Genomic DNA, 15490 nt, shown 5'->3' with positions numbered 1-15490 from the left:
CTCTTTCTTTTTCCCTCCTCACCCTATCCAATCAATGCTTCTCTTCACCCACCCACCACCTCAATGTTTCCCGTGAATCTGACCAACTCAAACCTTGCACATGACACCAACCCCATCAAAGCCTTCCTCAAACCTTTCCCCCTGTTTTTTTTCCATGTCCTTTGACATAGTCAACTGAAACTTGGTACATGGCCATACAATGATGAGTTATATCACCAGTTCAAGTTTCAGGGCATTTCATCAATTTTTCACAGAGTTATGCCCGTTTTGGGCTTCGCAAATATCACAAGTCGGGGACATGTATTGCAAAGCAATTCTCACTCTTGTTGTAATGGTGTTTGGTCCATAACCAGGTTGTGAAAAGAGGGGTATCTTGACCTGGACATGGATATTAGGTAGGTTTACTTTTGATTGATGTTGATGAATCAGTCTTTACCCCAGTTACTAACATTCTCAAGATCCCAATTTGGATTGACGCAGAAGCTTGAAGGCGGAATGAAGCAGGCAGGCAGCAAGGATAAGTTCTGTATCGGGTTGAGTCATCAGCATACCTGGCGAGCCGAGATGAAATGTTGTGTGGCACATAAATGTATGCAAAGCAGAAGCATCGAAGGCCTGAACACAGACCTGGGAGGGACCTGGATGAATGATATGGGCTGCAGAAAATTGACCCTCATGTCACACAAAAATTTGGTGATCTGTGGTAATTCTGAAATTATTGCCATAGATGCCCAGGAATACCATGCGACTGCAGCTTATGAATGGGACCCTTGTGACAACCTATCAAAAGCCTTGAAGATGTCAAGGGCTGCAAGTCAGGCCTCACGGCACGAGTCTTGGGCCTGGTTCAAGTGTTCAGTTATGAGGGAAAGAACATCACCAGTCGATCATAAATGATGGAATCCATCCTGAGCATCAGTTCATAGAGTGTGGACTTCCAAGAAAGTGATAACGTGCTCGTCGATGAGGCATTCAAAATACTGTGCTCCTTATGGGAAGAAAGCTGATCGGCTGACATTTGGATGGATCAGATTTCTCCCCAGAGCCTTGAAAGGCAGGTACAACTGAAGCCAATTTCCAGAAAGATAAGAAAACAAAGTTTGATAAGCAAAGGTTGTACAGGTTTCACAGAACAGGAGACAATTCTGGCAAGCATGTCTTCAGGACAATTGCAGGGTTACGATCTGGCTTTTGAAATGTCCAGCCGTTGGATGAATTTCCCAACTATCTGAGGAGTGATAATTATCACTCCTCAGATAGTTTCGTATATAATCGTTGTGGATACAATATAATTAATAATAATAATAATAATAATAATAAAAATAATAACATTAATGGTCACACAGGTGGGACAAGTCATGAACGATTGATTTTGGTCATCAAGTGTGGAGTTTGCAGCGAAACGCTGCACCACTGGAGTTCAGATTGGCCAGTGAAGTACGATGCAAAACCGCCTCTTGGTTTCCCGAATTTCCATTTTGTGTAATCTTTGAGGAATTGTTTTTGGATCACCAGACATGTTCAAGAAAGGGTGATTCATCTTTGGCACGTGTTCAAGAAAGGTAAATGTGCACTTGTGTTGAAGAAAGTGTTCAAGATTTGTATTTCTAAATTTACCTCCACCACCCAAAGTGGACGCAGGTTATGTTTTCACCCATGTTTGTTTCTCTGTCTTTATGACTGTGAACAGAATACCTCAAAAAATTCTCAATGGATGAAGACGAAACTTAGTCAACAGGTTGGTGGATTATGAGGACAAATTGATGAGATTTGGTGAAGATCCAGATCTGGATACGAGAATTTCTGAAGTGATTCTTCACCATTGAGAGATGTGGACAAAACCGATCCAAAGAACGATATTCCAAAAGGTTGTGGAAGCGTTGGCTCGGTGACAAGAATAAGTCGATTCGATTTTGGTTCAGGTCCGGATCCAAATCCGGCCTATCAGTGGGATTCAAAACATAAACTTTTCAGTCTGGTGGAGGTATGCACTCTTCCGAGTGTCGTTCCAGATGTATTTTTATTGAAAATTTCTCGTTGTTAATTGCACATGTTCAAGAAAGCCTGATGGATAGGAGTTCAGGTGTGCCAAGGAAGGACTTTGTGTGATGAAAGATGCAGTCAGCAGCTGGCTTTGGAGGTCAACTTTGAAATGTGTTTTACCCAAGAAAGATCACGGCTGACAGTGAGACCTCATATTGTAAGTGAATGAACTTCCTCAAGACTATTGACAGGAAAGTCGATGGGGGGGGTGGAGGGGGGGGGGTCGGGAGACATCAGATAATCCCCTCTCTCATAAGTTCTCTCAACCCCTCTTCCTGTCCAGTCTGGAGTTCCTCAAGGCAGCGTTTTGCACCCCGTTCTTTTTCTGGTTTTCATCAATGATCTCTCCGACTCTCTGGAACATCTTTTTTATCTCTTTGCTGATGACTCCACACTCTGCCGTTCCATCTGTCATCCCTCAGATCTGCAAGCAGCAGCTTCTTCGCTCTCTGCAGATCTGGATAAAATCATAAACTGGTCCAACACGTGGAACATGTGTTTCAATCCTGACAAATCTCACACTCTCACAATGTCTGTCTGAAAGGACAATCTGAACCACCACCCACACCCCCAACCCCCGCCAATCCGCTTTCTCAACAAACCTCTTAAAGAAACCCTTTCATTCAAGCTTCTTTGTCTCACTCTCTTTTTTTTTTTTTTTTTTTTTTTTTTTTTTTTTTTTTGTATACCTTGGTCGAGGCTCGTATGAGAGCTAACACACAACTCACAGCAAGGAGGCATGAGACAAGAGGGGCGGGAGTGGAAGGGACAAAACATTGGGGAACAGACACAGGTGAACTGTGGAAGGGGAGGGATGGGGATGGGACGGGGAACATGGCGAGGGAAGATGGACATTAAAGGGACTTTCAGGAAGGAAAGCAGGAGAATTGAAGGAAGTGGGCTTGGGTGGATTATCGGGGTAGAAAAGATCGAGGATTTGGATGGGGGAAGATAAGAGGTGGTGGTGAACAGCTGTTTTGAAAGCCTGGAGGAAGAATGGGAAAGAATAGAGTGAGGAAGTTTATTCCAAAGGCGGGAAAAAAAGAGGAATGAAAGAGTGAAGATGAGCAGTGATTCGTGATTTTGGTAGTTTTACCAGAAGGGGTTGTTGGCGGACCTTGAGCGCCCTGTGGAAATGTGGTTGGGACAAATCACAGAGAGAGCAGGGGGGCAAGGCTGAGAGGAGTCGGTAGAAGACAGAAAGACCACCGACCAACCTGCGGTGATTGAGTGAGAGGCCCAAAGACTCAGCTTCATTGCGGGAGATGCCAATGATCTTAAAAGCCCTGGTTTCGACAGCGTGAAGTCGAGAAAGGTGGGAGGCAGGAGCACCAGCCCAGAGGGGAGAGCAGTACTCCATCAGGCTACGGACAAAAGCTTTGTAAGTGGTCAGGAGCTCAAGAGGGCCGAGGAAGGACTTTGCACGACGGAGGATTCCCAGTCGGCGACTGGCTTTTGAGGCAAGGTTGGAAATGTGACTTTCCCAGGAAAGGTCATGGCAGATAGTGAGACCCAGAAGCTTGAAAGAAAAGACTTCTTCCAGAGGATTGTTGAGAAAGTGGATGGGGGGGTTTTGTAAACGGTCCTTTCGAAGAGACATAGTGAGAGTGTGAGATTTGTCTGGATTGAAAGACATGTTCCACGTGTTGGACCAGTTTGTGATTTTATCCAGATCTGCAGTGAGCGAAGAGAAGCTGCTGCTTGCCGGTCTGAGGGATGACAGATGGTACGGCAGAGGGTGGAGTCATCGGCAAAGAGAAATAGAGGATTTTCCAGAGAGTCCGAGAGATCATTGATGAAAACCAGAAAAAGAACAGGGCCCAGAACGCTACCTTGAGGAACTCCAGCCTGCACAGGAAGAGGGGATGAAAGAACTCCATTTAGGGCCACACGTTGACTGCGACAGGAGAGGAAGTCTGCGAGCCATGAGTGGAGATGGCCTTGAATACCATGGGAAGAGAGTTTGGTGAGTAGGGCAGGGTGCCAGACTGTGTCAAAAGCACGTGATATGTCCAGGGATACGGCTCGGATTTCCTGTCTGGCATTGAGGACCTCCATCCATTGATGGGAGAGCAGTAGCAGCATATCTAGGGTAGAGTGACCTGGTCTGAAACCAAATTGATGATTGGAAATCAAGCCATTGGAGAAGAGGAAGGATTTCATGTCTGAAGCGATGATGGATTCCATAACCTTGCTGATGATTGGGAGAAGGCTGATTGGTCTATAGTTACAGGGATCTGTTTTTGCACCTTTTTTATGCAGGGCAGTGATGTTAGCAGATTTCCAAGCAGATGGCAGATGACCTTGGGAAAATGAGAGGGTGAATAGAACAGAGAGAGGGTGAGCAAGAGCAGAAGAGCAGGCTTTGAGGACACGTGGGCTGATGCCGTCTGGACCGGTTGCCGAATCTGACTCGAGGTTTGAAAGCAAGCTCTCCACCTTGTCAGGAGAAAAGGATACAGAGTCCAGGGACAGTTTGGTGCGACTGGGTAAAGTGGGTAGAGATAGTGATGGGTTTGGGACACAAGATTTAGCTGCAAACACCGAGTTTAGACATTCAGCTTTATCACGTGTGGAATCAGCAGTGCGGCCATTTGAGGTAAGGGAGGGGATGGAGGGGGAACATACACCAGAAACAGATTTGATTAAACGCCACCAGGATTTTGAGGAGGGAGAGAGGTTTGAGAGTTCAGACTTGAGATGAGAAAGATGTTGTTTTCTGGCTCTCCTGAGGGTAGCTACACACTTGTTCCGAGCTTTGTGGAAAGAACTGAGATTGCCCTCAGTTGGGTTTGCTTTCCATGAGGCAAAGGCAAGTTGTTTCAGGACAACTGCCTCGCCACAAGCTTCAGTAAACCAAGGGCGGGAGGAAGGGTAAGACAACTGAACACGAGAGGGGATAAATCTGTGCATGAGGGAGAGCAAGTTTCTTTGAAAGAATTCCCAGGATGAGTTGATGTTTGAGAAAGTAGTGATAGGAGACCAGTCTGTAAGTTTGATGGCTGCTCGGAGACCCTGCCAGTCGGCTTGAGTGAAATGCCAGACTCGACGGCGGTGAGGTGGTTCTCTGATAACAGCCAGAGAGATGTCCACTTTAACAAGGACGTGGTCAGAAGAACCAATTGGAGCGAAGGAAGAGCAGCAGATATTGTCAGGGAAATTTGTCAAAATCGGATCCAGAAGAGATGGAGTACCATTGGTTGAGATCCGGGTCGGGAAGTTGACCGATTGAGTCAGTCCCAATGAGTCACAGAAAGCTTTTGCTGATGTCCCATGGCAGGTGAGAGAGGTACCCACACCTAGCCAACTGGCGTGATGACAATTGAAGTCGCCACATAAGAGGAAGAGAGAGTTTGGATGAGAAGATAGAAGATGGTCCATGTTTTCGGAGAGTGAGGTGTAGATGGAGTCATCACTGTTCGGTGGACGGTACAGTACACATATAAACATGAGGTGGGAGTGGAGGGGAAGCCGAAGCCAGAGGTATTCCTGGGGGTGTGGGGAGTGAGAGCAGTGCAGGGAGAGTGAGGAATAGAGTCTTTGATGAAGAGAGCAACACCTCCACCAGGACGAGGCTCAGGTCTGTCATACCGTAAGAGGGAGTAACCAGGGAGAGATACTTGGGAGTCAGACACGTCTTGGGAGAGGAAAGTTTCTGTTAGGCAGATAATGTCTGGTTTGTCAGTGGCAACCTGCATGGAAAGATCTGAAAGGTTTGAGCGAAGGCCCCGGATATTTGAGGTCCACACTTTTAATGAAGAGGTAGGGAGGAGGATTTGGGTGCAGGAGGTGGAGGGGCGGGGGAGGGTAGGACGAGGGACGAGGGGGAGGTAAGGAGGGTTGCTGAAGGAGTGTGGGGTATTGCAGAATAGCGAGGGGAGGGGCCGAATGAGGAGGAGAAAAGGCTCTGTGGTGCTGGGAGAGAGGGGGGACAAGAGACAAGGAAGATGGCAGTTGAGTATTTGAGGAGGTGGAGTGAAGAGATGGAGGTGAGAGGGCAGTGGAGAGGGAGGCAGGTTGGTGGATGAGAGGGGGGGCAACTTAGAGAAGGAAGAGTGAGGGGGATGAAAGGTGGGAGAAAGGTGAGGGGGGAATTTTGAAAGAGGTGAGAGGGAGGCTTGGAGGGAGAAGAGTGGGATGGTTGCTTTGAGAGTGAGAGTGAGGGGTGAGGGGGTGAGTTGGCACTGAAGTTGGAAAAAGAATGGTTGATGGAAAGCGAGCATCCATGGCAAACTGTGGTTTTTAAAAGTTTTAGGTCAGAGATGCGATTTAACACAATTCTTGATGGATGCAATGAAGGCGAATTCAGAGCATGGAGAGAAGAAGCGCTGTAATAGTTGGATTTTTTAGGCAAGGAATGAAGGAGAGGTCGAAATGAAAGCAGTCTGTTGAAATAGCAGAAGAGTAGTGCATTGTGAAACAGTAAAGAGTACCACATGTGAGAGAGAGGAAGATGAAGCATCATAAGATCGTTTTTGTTGTTAATATTAATGTATGAGAGAGTTCAACAGATTAGGTCATGGAAATGTAAAAAAAAAAAAAAAAGAAATCGAGGAAGACGAGGAGGAAGTTAAGAGGAAGAAGAAGTAGCAGAATCGGGAGAAGGTGAGCGTGTTGTTGTTGTTGTTGTTGTTGGGTATTTTTTTTTTTTTTTTTTTTTTTTTTTTTGAGATAAGAAAGAGATTAGTTGGGAGAATGGGGGATGTTTGGAAAGTGTGGAGGATGAAAATTGAAGGTAATGGGGAGGATAGAAATTGAAGGCAATGGGGAGAAAAACAAACAAACAAAAAAAAAAAAAAAAACGATCGAACACCAAGTGGAACCGGTAGGCCTCAAGCCTAGGACTAGGCCTCAAACACCAGGTAAGAACGTCGACATAAATACTCACAAAATAGCACGATTTTTGAAACAAAACCGAACTAGGAACACACATTAACATGTAGGTGAGAAAATTAAACAGTTAAAACGGGACAAATAACAACCGGAACTTAACTTTGAGAATGTCAGCAGGGAGCCCCGAAGGAGACCTCTTGCCGCTCAAAACCGGAACCGGAAGTGATCTCTCTGCAATGATCTTTCCTCGGAAAGCCACATTTCCAAACAGGCCTCCAAAGCCAGTCGCTGAATGCATACCCCCCATTGTGTAAAGTCCTTCCGAGACACACCTGAGCTCATGACCACATGCAAAGCTTTCGTCCGCAGCGTGCTGGAGTATTGCTCTCCCCTACGGGGTGGTGCTCCGGACTCTCACCTTTCTCGGTTTCACGCTGTGGAAACCAAGGCATTTCGGATCGTTGGCATCTCCCATGGTGAGGCTGAATCTTTGGGCCTCTCACCGCAGGCAGGTCAGTGGTCTTTCTGTCTTCTACCGTCTCCTCTCTGGTCTCGCCCCCTTGCTCTGTCTGCGATATGTCACCCCTCCCCCATCCCCCCCTTGTGTTTCGCAGGGTGCTTTAGGTCCGCCAGCAACCCCCTTGTGGCAAAACTACCAATATCACCAATCACTGCTCACTTCACTCTTTCATTGCACTTTTTTCCTGCCTTTGGAACAAACTCTCATACTCTCTTCAATCCCACTCTTCCCTCCAGGTCTTTAAAACAGCTGTTCACCACCACCTGCTATCTTCCCCCATCCAAAACCATGATCTTTACCATCCCCGATAATCCACCCCAAATGCACCTCCTCCAATCAAATTCCATGCTTTCCTTCCCAACAGTTCCCTGTCGTGTAAGGTTCTGAAAGTACCTGTGGTGTCCATCTTGTTTACCCCATGTTCCCCACCCCATCCCTCTTCCTTCCACAGATCTTGCTGTGTGTTGTGTGTTCGCTCTCACACAAGCTTTGACAATTTTTTCAAAAAAAATAAATGTTTTTTTCATAAAAAAAAAAACATTCACTGTGGATTGAGAATCTAAACATTTTCAACAAAAACTTGTTCCAAATGAGATTCCATAAATTACAAGAAAAAACACATTCATGGTATTTCTTGACATGCTCAAGTGTATAAAATAGTGACATACCAGACTCAGATGTTAATCCGTCATCCTGATCATGGAGGTTGCAGACATCACTGAAACCGATTCCCCGGAAACCAGGAATATTTTCCAGCTGCACATTTTGGAATCCAATAAACTTTTTGCAGAAACTGGAAAGTTCTCGAGTAACATTCTCCAAGTTGATGAAGAGACTTCCCAAGAGAGAAGAGCCTGCAAGCTGGACAACCTGCGGCTTGAAAAAAGATTCCACAAATTTACAGAAGTCGGCATACATTGCAAACTTAAACTTCTCTTTGGCGAGAGAGAGGAGCTCTGTTCGCAATGCATCAGAGTCTGTGCAAACTCGAAGAACCTTCCCATTCTCAATTCCAAGTATATTGATCACTGCTTGGGCTGTTTCTGCTCTCAGACCTTGTGATTGGAGCCATTCCAAGAAGTTGTCCATTTCACCGATGACCTGCCAGGGACAAAATGCTTCTGTTAACAAAGAAAAGGTTATACATATTGTTCTCTTCACTCTGTATCTTATCCAATCAATTCACGGTTTTGCAGTCAGTTTGTTCACCCCATGTGTGCTGGCAGGACGAACTTGAGGAAGACACACTGACCCCGAGTTGTCTCGCTTGGGTTTGAATCCCAACGCGGCAATGAACTGTCACCGTGGTGTTTGACAGATAGGGAAAGGGATCAATGCGTGTGCCGTCCAGCCAGATGAACGTTCAACTGGGCATCCTCTTTCACAGCGTGAGTTGGTGGGCATTAAAGATCCCATGGAGTCTTTCTCGAAGATGAGGCGAGCTATCACTGGCATGCTGGCCAAATTCCAAATTTCTTCTTGAAAATACAGGGGGCACTACATCTGCAGCACAGCAACACTCGCAGCAATGATGCAACCAGCAGCCACCACAAACAAAATGAAAGAACAAAAAATGAAAGTGCAACCCCACCGCTCCCACCCTCATTATCGTTTCATCAAAAAGCATATAATCAATGTCCAAAGACAACAAGGTAATGCATCAACAGTTACACCATGGCGACACAAAACAAGGACAAAACCAGCATCCGTTGAAGACAAAGTCTTCGATTCCCCCGCCATTATTTTTTTTTTTTAATCTGTAAACATTAAAAGGCACGAGTTCACCACTTACTTGATATGTGTACCAAATTTTGAAAAGATATCTTGAGGGGATTTGCAGTAAAGCTCCGGAAACGAAAAGTGACGGACGGACGGATGTACGGACAGACGGAACCCATTTCTATATCCGCTGCCAACTTCGTTGGTTGGCAGAGGATAACAAGCAGAAAAGCCATGGTGGGGAAGAACCTCTTATTCCTATTCTTCTTTCTAATTTCCCTTTCATGGACACCCAGCAGGATTAAATACAGAACCTGCCAAAAGGGCAGAGGAGCTCCTTGTGATCCAACAACCATCCATATCAGGTGGCAACTGCATCTGCGGACATCCTCCTTCAGTTGCTTACCTTTCCTCAGAGGTTGATGGCAGTATTTGCACTCTGGCCACCACAAAACTCACTGTTGTGTGTGTTGTGGTGGTGCTGAGGTGTCGTCCAACAGCCGAGTCTCCTCGGGTTAATCTGAGGTGTCCCTTGGGTGGGGTGTCTGGAATATCCTATCCTTAAGTGAAGGGGATGGGCCAGGAATTTGGCAGTGGGGTGGGTAGATGGAGGCCCCTGGAGTACAAGTGGAAAGTGGATGCAGCGATGCACTGTGGCACATGCTTACAATGAATGAATTCATGAATTTGCCTTCATTCAGTGTGAGTTCAAATACTTCAAAATCGGCAACTGCTCCCACCCAGGGCCGGCCCGAGATGAAATGATGCTCCACACAAGAGTCGTCTTCGGAACCCCCTCTCCATTTGTTCAACATGTGAATGTCTTATGAGGGATATGGGGTGGTGAGAGCAGGCAGTGAAGGCAGTGGTGAGTGGGCAGTCAGGGCAAGTCGTGGTGAGCGGGCAGTCACAGCATGCAGCGGTGAGCGGGAAGTCACGGCATGCAGCGGTGAGTCGGAACTGAGGGCAGGCAGCGGTGAGTCGGAAGTGAGGGCAGGCAGGGGGGAGTCGGTGGTGAGGGAAGGCAGTGGTAAGGGGATCATGTGGGCAGGCTGTGGACACGTGGTGGTGAGAGCAGGTGGTGGTGAGGGGAAGTGATTACATGAAGTAGTGAAGGGGTAGTCAGGGAAGGAAGTGGTGAAGGGGAAGTGAGGGTCTTGTCATGGGATACTGTAGGATTGATGTTGTGTATTGTTCACCCCAAAACAGTCGACGCCCACCCACCTTATCCCAGCCACCAAATCATTCATTACTTCATTCCCTGTTGATATCCCTGTACCTGCCCCACTTCTCTCATCACCACTCTCCCATCCCCATTCCCAATATCCCCATTAAATTGAGTCGTTAGTTTGATGGATTTATTTAATCTGAATGGAGGTGTTGATGTTTCACAGACATGATAGATTTAAATCTGAGTTTCTACTTCCTGTGCTAATTTCATTGTTCATTCCTGTTATATCTTCCTGGCTGGCTCACACAAAGCCAGCATCCCAGGCGGTCCCCTGGGTCTCCTGCCCCTAAATCCGGCCCTGGCCCCACCATCTCTTTCCAATAATAGGCTCTTGTTGTCTGTCTGTCCCATCCTGAAACACAGAAAGGCTCCTTGGAGAGAAAAAGTGCTCCTGACCACATGCAAAGCTTTCGGCCACAGCCTGATGGAGTACTGCTCTCTCCTCTGGGCTGGTGCTCCTGTCTCTTACCTTTCTCAACTTCATGCTGTGGAAACAAAGGCATTTCGGATCATTGGTATCTCTTGAGGTGAAGCTGAATCTTTGGGCCTCTCATCGACTCTCTAACTGCAGGCAGGTCGGTGGTCTGTCTTCCACTGTCCCCTCTCTGGTCTCACCCCTCTGGGCTCTGTCTGCGATTTGCCCACCACCCCATTATTTCCTCAAGACATTCAAGATCCGTTCGGAACCCCATTCTGATAAAAACTACCAAAATCAAGAATCACTGCTCACCTTCACTCTTTCCTTCCTCTTTTTCCCCACCTTTGGAATAAACTATGCCCGAGTTCGCTCGATCAGATGATGGAATAAACTCCCACACTCTCTTCAATCCCACTCTTGCCCACAGGTCTTCAAAACAGCTGTTCAACACCACCTCTCATCTTCCCCCATCCAAAACCACGATTTTTTACCCCCATTAATCCACCCCAAACCCACCTCCGTCAAATTCCCTGCTTTCCTTCCTGAAAGTCCCTGTCCTGTCCATCTTGTATACCACATGTTCCATCGCTCTCCCTTCCACAGATCTCCTTATGTCTTTGTTCCCCACCGTTTTGTCCTTCCCTCTCCCGCCCCTCTTGTTGCGTGTTGTGTGTTGTGCCTCGACAATATTCCATACATACATCCACACCGAAGTGGTGAATATAAACACACATATTGAAGTGATGACACATATTAAACACACACCTGGAGGGCTCCGTTCCACCTTGTGAAACCCACACGTGGAGAGAAGAACAAACAAATATCTCAATTTACTTTTACTTGAACTTTCTCACAAATACATCATGAATTTACACTTTACGAGAAGATAAATATCCTGGTTCAACAAGTCTGACACCGTCATCTCACAAACACATTCCAGACACCACACGGAAGGGATTAGTGCATCAATGGGAGATGTATAGGTTCCTGATGGGGGTGGGGAGGCGGGTGCAGAGCGATACAGGTGGCGGGGGGCGGGGTAACACTTTCCCTCCGAGTTCTCGAATTCCTGAATAATTTCCCTGTGGAATCCAATTTCACTGAGATGGAATGTCGGTGGAAGGTTAACGAGGAATGTTACATTTTCGACCCACACGATCTTTTTGAGTTTATAGATTATTAATCAGGGTTTTCATCTCCATTCAGATTATGAACGTTAAAAATCCCACGGAACAGGTAAAGTCGGTAATCGAACCTCGTTCCCTCGTTTCTCCTCATTTAGAGATAAAATTGGATATACAAGTCAATTATAAAAGGTTTCTGGTGGTTTTGTTGTTAAAAATAATAATGAGGTTTAATTATCGTTGTAGGAAGTTTTGTGATGTTGTGATTATAACACAATGTGGTGAATAAAACAAAAGGAGTGAAAAACACCTCATTAAATTAACAATCAAACACCTCAACAAACATTCAATAAAAACTCCTTTAACTTTCCTTCATCGACGTCGTCAAGAAACATAATATTATTTTATATTTAAATTCCCGTTTTTAGTGTTAAATAAGAATTCCCAAAATACCTCTTCCCATCAGTCCCGTCCCGTCCCGACCACGAGGATCTCGGTTCGAGGTTCTGCACGAGGTTTGCAGGAACAACGACCCGGAAGTTCTTTATCGTCCTTTCATTCTTCTTCTTCATCCTCGTGCTCACTTTTGTCCTTCTCATCGTTGATCTCCACCATCGTTGTTCGCTGCTCATCGCCCAGTTGGTTTCATTTGAACAATTGAAGCCACAGATCGGCCATGTTACCACTCCATTCAATGTTCATGGTGCACGGGTGATCCCTCTTTGTAATTACCTTTCGGTCGGTTTCATCAATCATCGATTGACATGAACGTTGTGGGTTCTCACTCTCCCTTTCACGGACATTAAGTTGGTATAATTTACCTGATTCAACGTTGTGGATTTTTCCTGTGGGATTCCGTTCCGGTTTATCCCCCCCCCCCGGGTTCGGGTGATTACCGGACGTGACATCACCTGGACCACTGAACTGAAAATACCCAGAGTGCTCATAGCCCGGAAAAAGTGTAGCCGCTGTCAGCTCGAGGTCACGTGACCGGCGCCATCTTGGTCAGCACGACTTGACTGACTCGTGTCGTGGATGGAACTCCTCCCAGATTAAAAAAGTCAAACAAATGTTAAAACATCATTTTCCGTGGTAAAAACTGATCAAATTGGTTACAGGAGGGTTGTGGTTGTGGAAGGAGGTTTTACAGGTATTTTTATTTGTTGATGAACAGGAATAGTGTCGTTTTACTCTGAATTATCACTGCGGTGTCACAGGTTTTAATTTGTCGTGAAACTGAAGAAGAAGATGATTATTAATGTGTCTTGTTTGTATTTGTTGTCGATGTTTCAATCGAGTGAGATAAACACGATAAACTGGAGAAGTTCGATGTGGACCCAAACACAAGCCCAGGGGAGATGCGATGACATCATTGGTTCTGCACCTTCTCGAACTTTCTTACAGTCATCGAGGATCTACATCTGGACAGGGTGAACACCGTTATAAATCAGGTCTCACCTTCGGTCTATGAACATACGACGCTGCCATCGACGTGCTCCGGGTGCTCAACATGAAGCCGAGGAACGAGATCCATACAAGACACCTTCTCGCCACACACAAGCAGGAGGGCTGGTGAGACGAGAGACCAATACATACAACGTCTGAGATGGTCACACAAAGATTGTAACTTCCTGGGTGTCTGTCAAGCAGAATGGAGGTGATGGGACCCGAGAGGTATTTCGACATGGACTGCAGTCTGCATGGATATGACAGAACCTGCTGGAAAATGTGACACTGGACCTCCAAACATCTTTAGACCAAGTCCGGGCTATCGATGTGGCCCAGAAACAATTCAAGTCTGACGGTCCACCTGTTTTCTTCATAAATTCTGCGACCATGGGAACACGAGAAGAGACTCATGAAATGAGGGAAGAGGAAAATTCACCTGAGGACCCAGATACCTCGACCTCTCCAACCACCTCTGCAGCTTCCACGGTTGATAAGTGTTTCCTTAGTGGGTGGAGGAGGCATCCATGATGCAGATGTCCTGCCAGGTATGCCACCTGCAAAAACTGTGGAAAGAAGGGACATTACGTTTAGGTATGCCAGTCTGTCACGAAGGTAAATAAATCAATGTCAGCAGCTGGTGGAAGGGAAGGTTGTGGCCGCTTCAACATGTTGCTTATCAAAAGCGATTGTAAAAGTCCAGATAAATGGACATGCGGTGGAAGCATTGATCGTCACCGGCAGCTCCAAGAGTTTTATCAGCAGCACAATGGTAAAAGACCATAACTGGAAGATCTACCCAGCCAAAAATAGAGTAACCATGGCTTCAACCTCATTACAGTCTGGAGTACAGGGAAACTGTAAAATTGAACTCGCCATAGTGAGATTCACCTGTCGTGTTGTAAAGTTACTGGTACTCCGGAATTTATGTGCAGATCTCCTCTTGGGACACGACCGATTAAAGCAGCACTCCAAAGTCCAGATACCCTTTGGGAGAGAAAAACCTCCTTTGACAGGAAGCGTAATAACTACCGATACAGTATCGCCATCCTCACTTTTTGAAAATGTATCTCCCGAATTCAAACCAATCGCCATCAAGTCGCAGCAATATTCAAACACTGATGCAAAGTTAATCACATCTGAAACCAAGAGACGACTCGATGAAGGAATCACAGAACTCAGCGACTGACCATGGTGCGTGCAAGTCCTGGTGACATCAAATCAGAAAAATAAAAGACTGATGGTTGTTGATTACTCACAAACGATCAATCGATTCACACAACTCGATGTCTATCCATTGCCACACAGAGACGACATGGGAAGACATGTCCCTTAATACCGAGTCTTCAGGACAATTCATTTGTGTAGCGCCAACCATCAGATTCCTATCACAGAGGAAGACAAACCCCATTCAGCATTTGATGAGAGTCAGAGACTTTATCAGTTCCGCAGAATTCCGTTTGGAGTTACTTCTGGGGAAGTCAGTTTCCAACGAATCATCGATATCATATCACAGGAAAATCGAAAGGACACCGATGCTTACATGGTGATGTCACGGTGTGTGGAAAGAACCAGGTGGAGCTCGATGAAAATTTGGACAAGTTCCGAAATATCACCAGAAAGTAGAACCTGCCATTCAACTTTGACAAATGTGTGTTCTCTGAAAAGACCATTGACTTCCTTGGCGACACAATAGTCAACGGCACGATCAGACCCGATCATGAACGCCTGCGCCCCCTTTGGGAGCTACAACCTCCTCATGATATACCGTCATTGCGTTATATTATCTCATGGGTGTGTTTGCCTTCGATTCGCAATGGATAACCCGATATTATGAGAAAATTTGTCCTCTCGTGCAATGTCGAAGCTTCCCACAACAAACGGCTTCCGTATGCCTGGTGTTGGCTTAATGGTTAGGGTGGTGGGTTTGTGGATCTGAGGATCCCGAGTTCAAAACCCCCTCGGCTGTGGAGGGCTACAGTGGAGGGCTACTGGATTGATTCCAGGCCGAGATAGAATCAGCTATGAGGAGCGGTTGAAGGAGAGAGGGCTTTATACACTGGAAAGGAGGTGGTTACGAGGAGATATGCTCAAGATGTTTAAGATAATGAAAGGTGGAGATAAAATAAGTGAAGATGAATTACAATTATTCAACA

At 46.1% G+C, this 15490-nt stretch overlaps 1 protein-coding gene across 1 annotated transcript in view; it reads right to left on the bottom strand.

Moving 5' to 3' along the window:
* LOC147021008 (uncharacterized) overlaps positions 1–15490 on the bottom strand; it is a 106072-nt gene that overhangs the window by 57136 nt on the left and 33446 nt on the right. The window contains 1 exon segment of the mRNA XM_085893555.1: positions 8065–8497. Within this exon segment, the coding sequence (XP_085749681.1) occupies positions 8065–8497 (433 nt within the window).

The sequence above is a fragment of the Eptatretus burgeri genome, chromosome 8 (assembly GCF_056783735.1).
Source record: "Eptatretus burgeri isolate ZD-2024b chromosome 8, Ebu_testis_v1, whole genome shotgun sequence".
Lineage (NCBI taxonomy): Eukaryota > Metazoa > Chordata > Myxini > Myxiniformes > Myxinidae > Eptatretus > Eptatretus burgeri.
The sequence above is the reverse complement of the archived record's forward strand: the minus strand, read 5'-3'. Positions and strand labels throughout refer to the sequence as shown.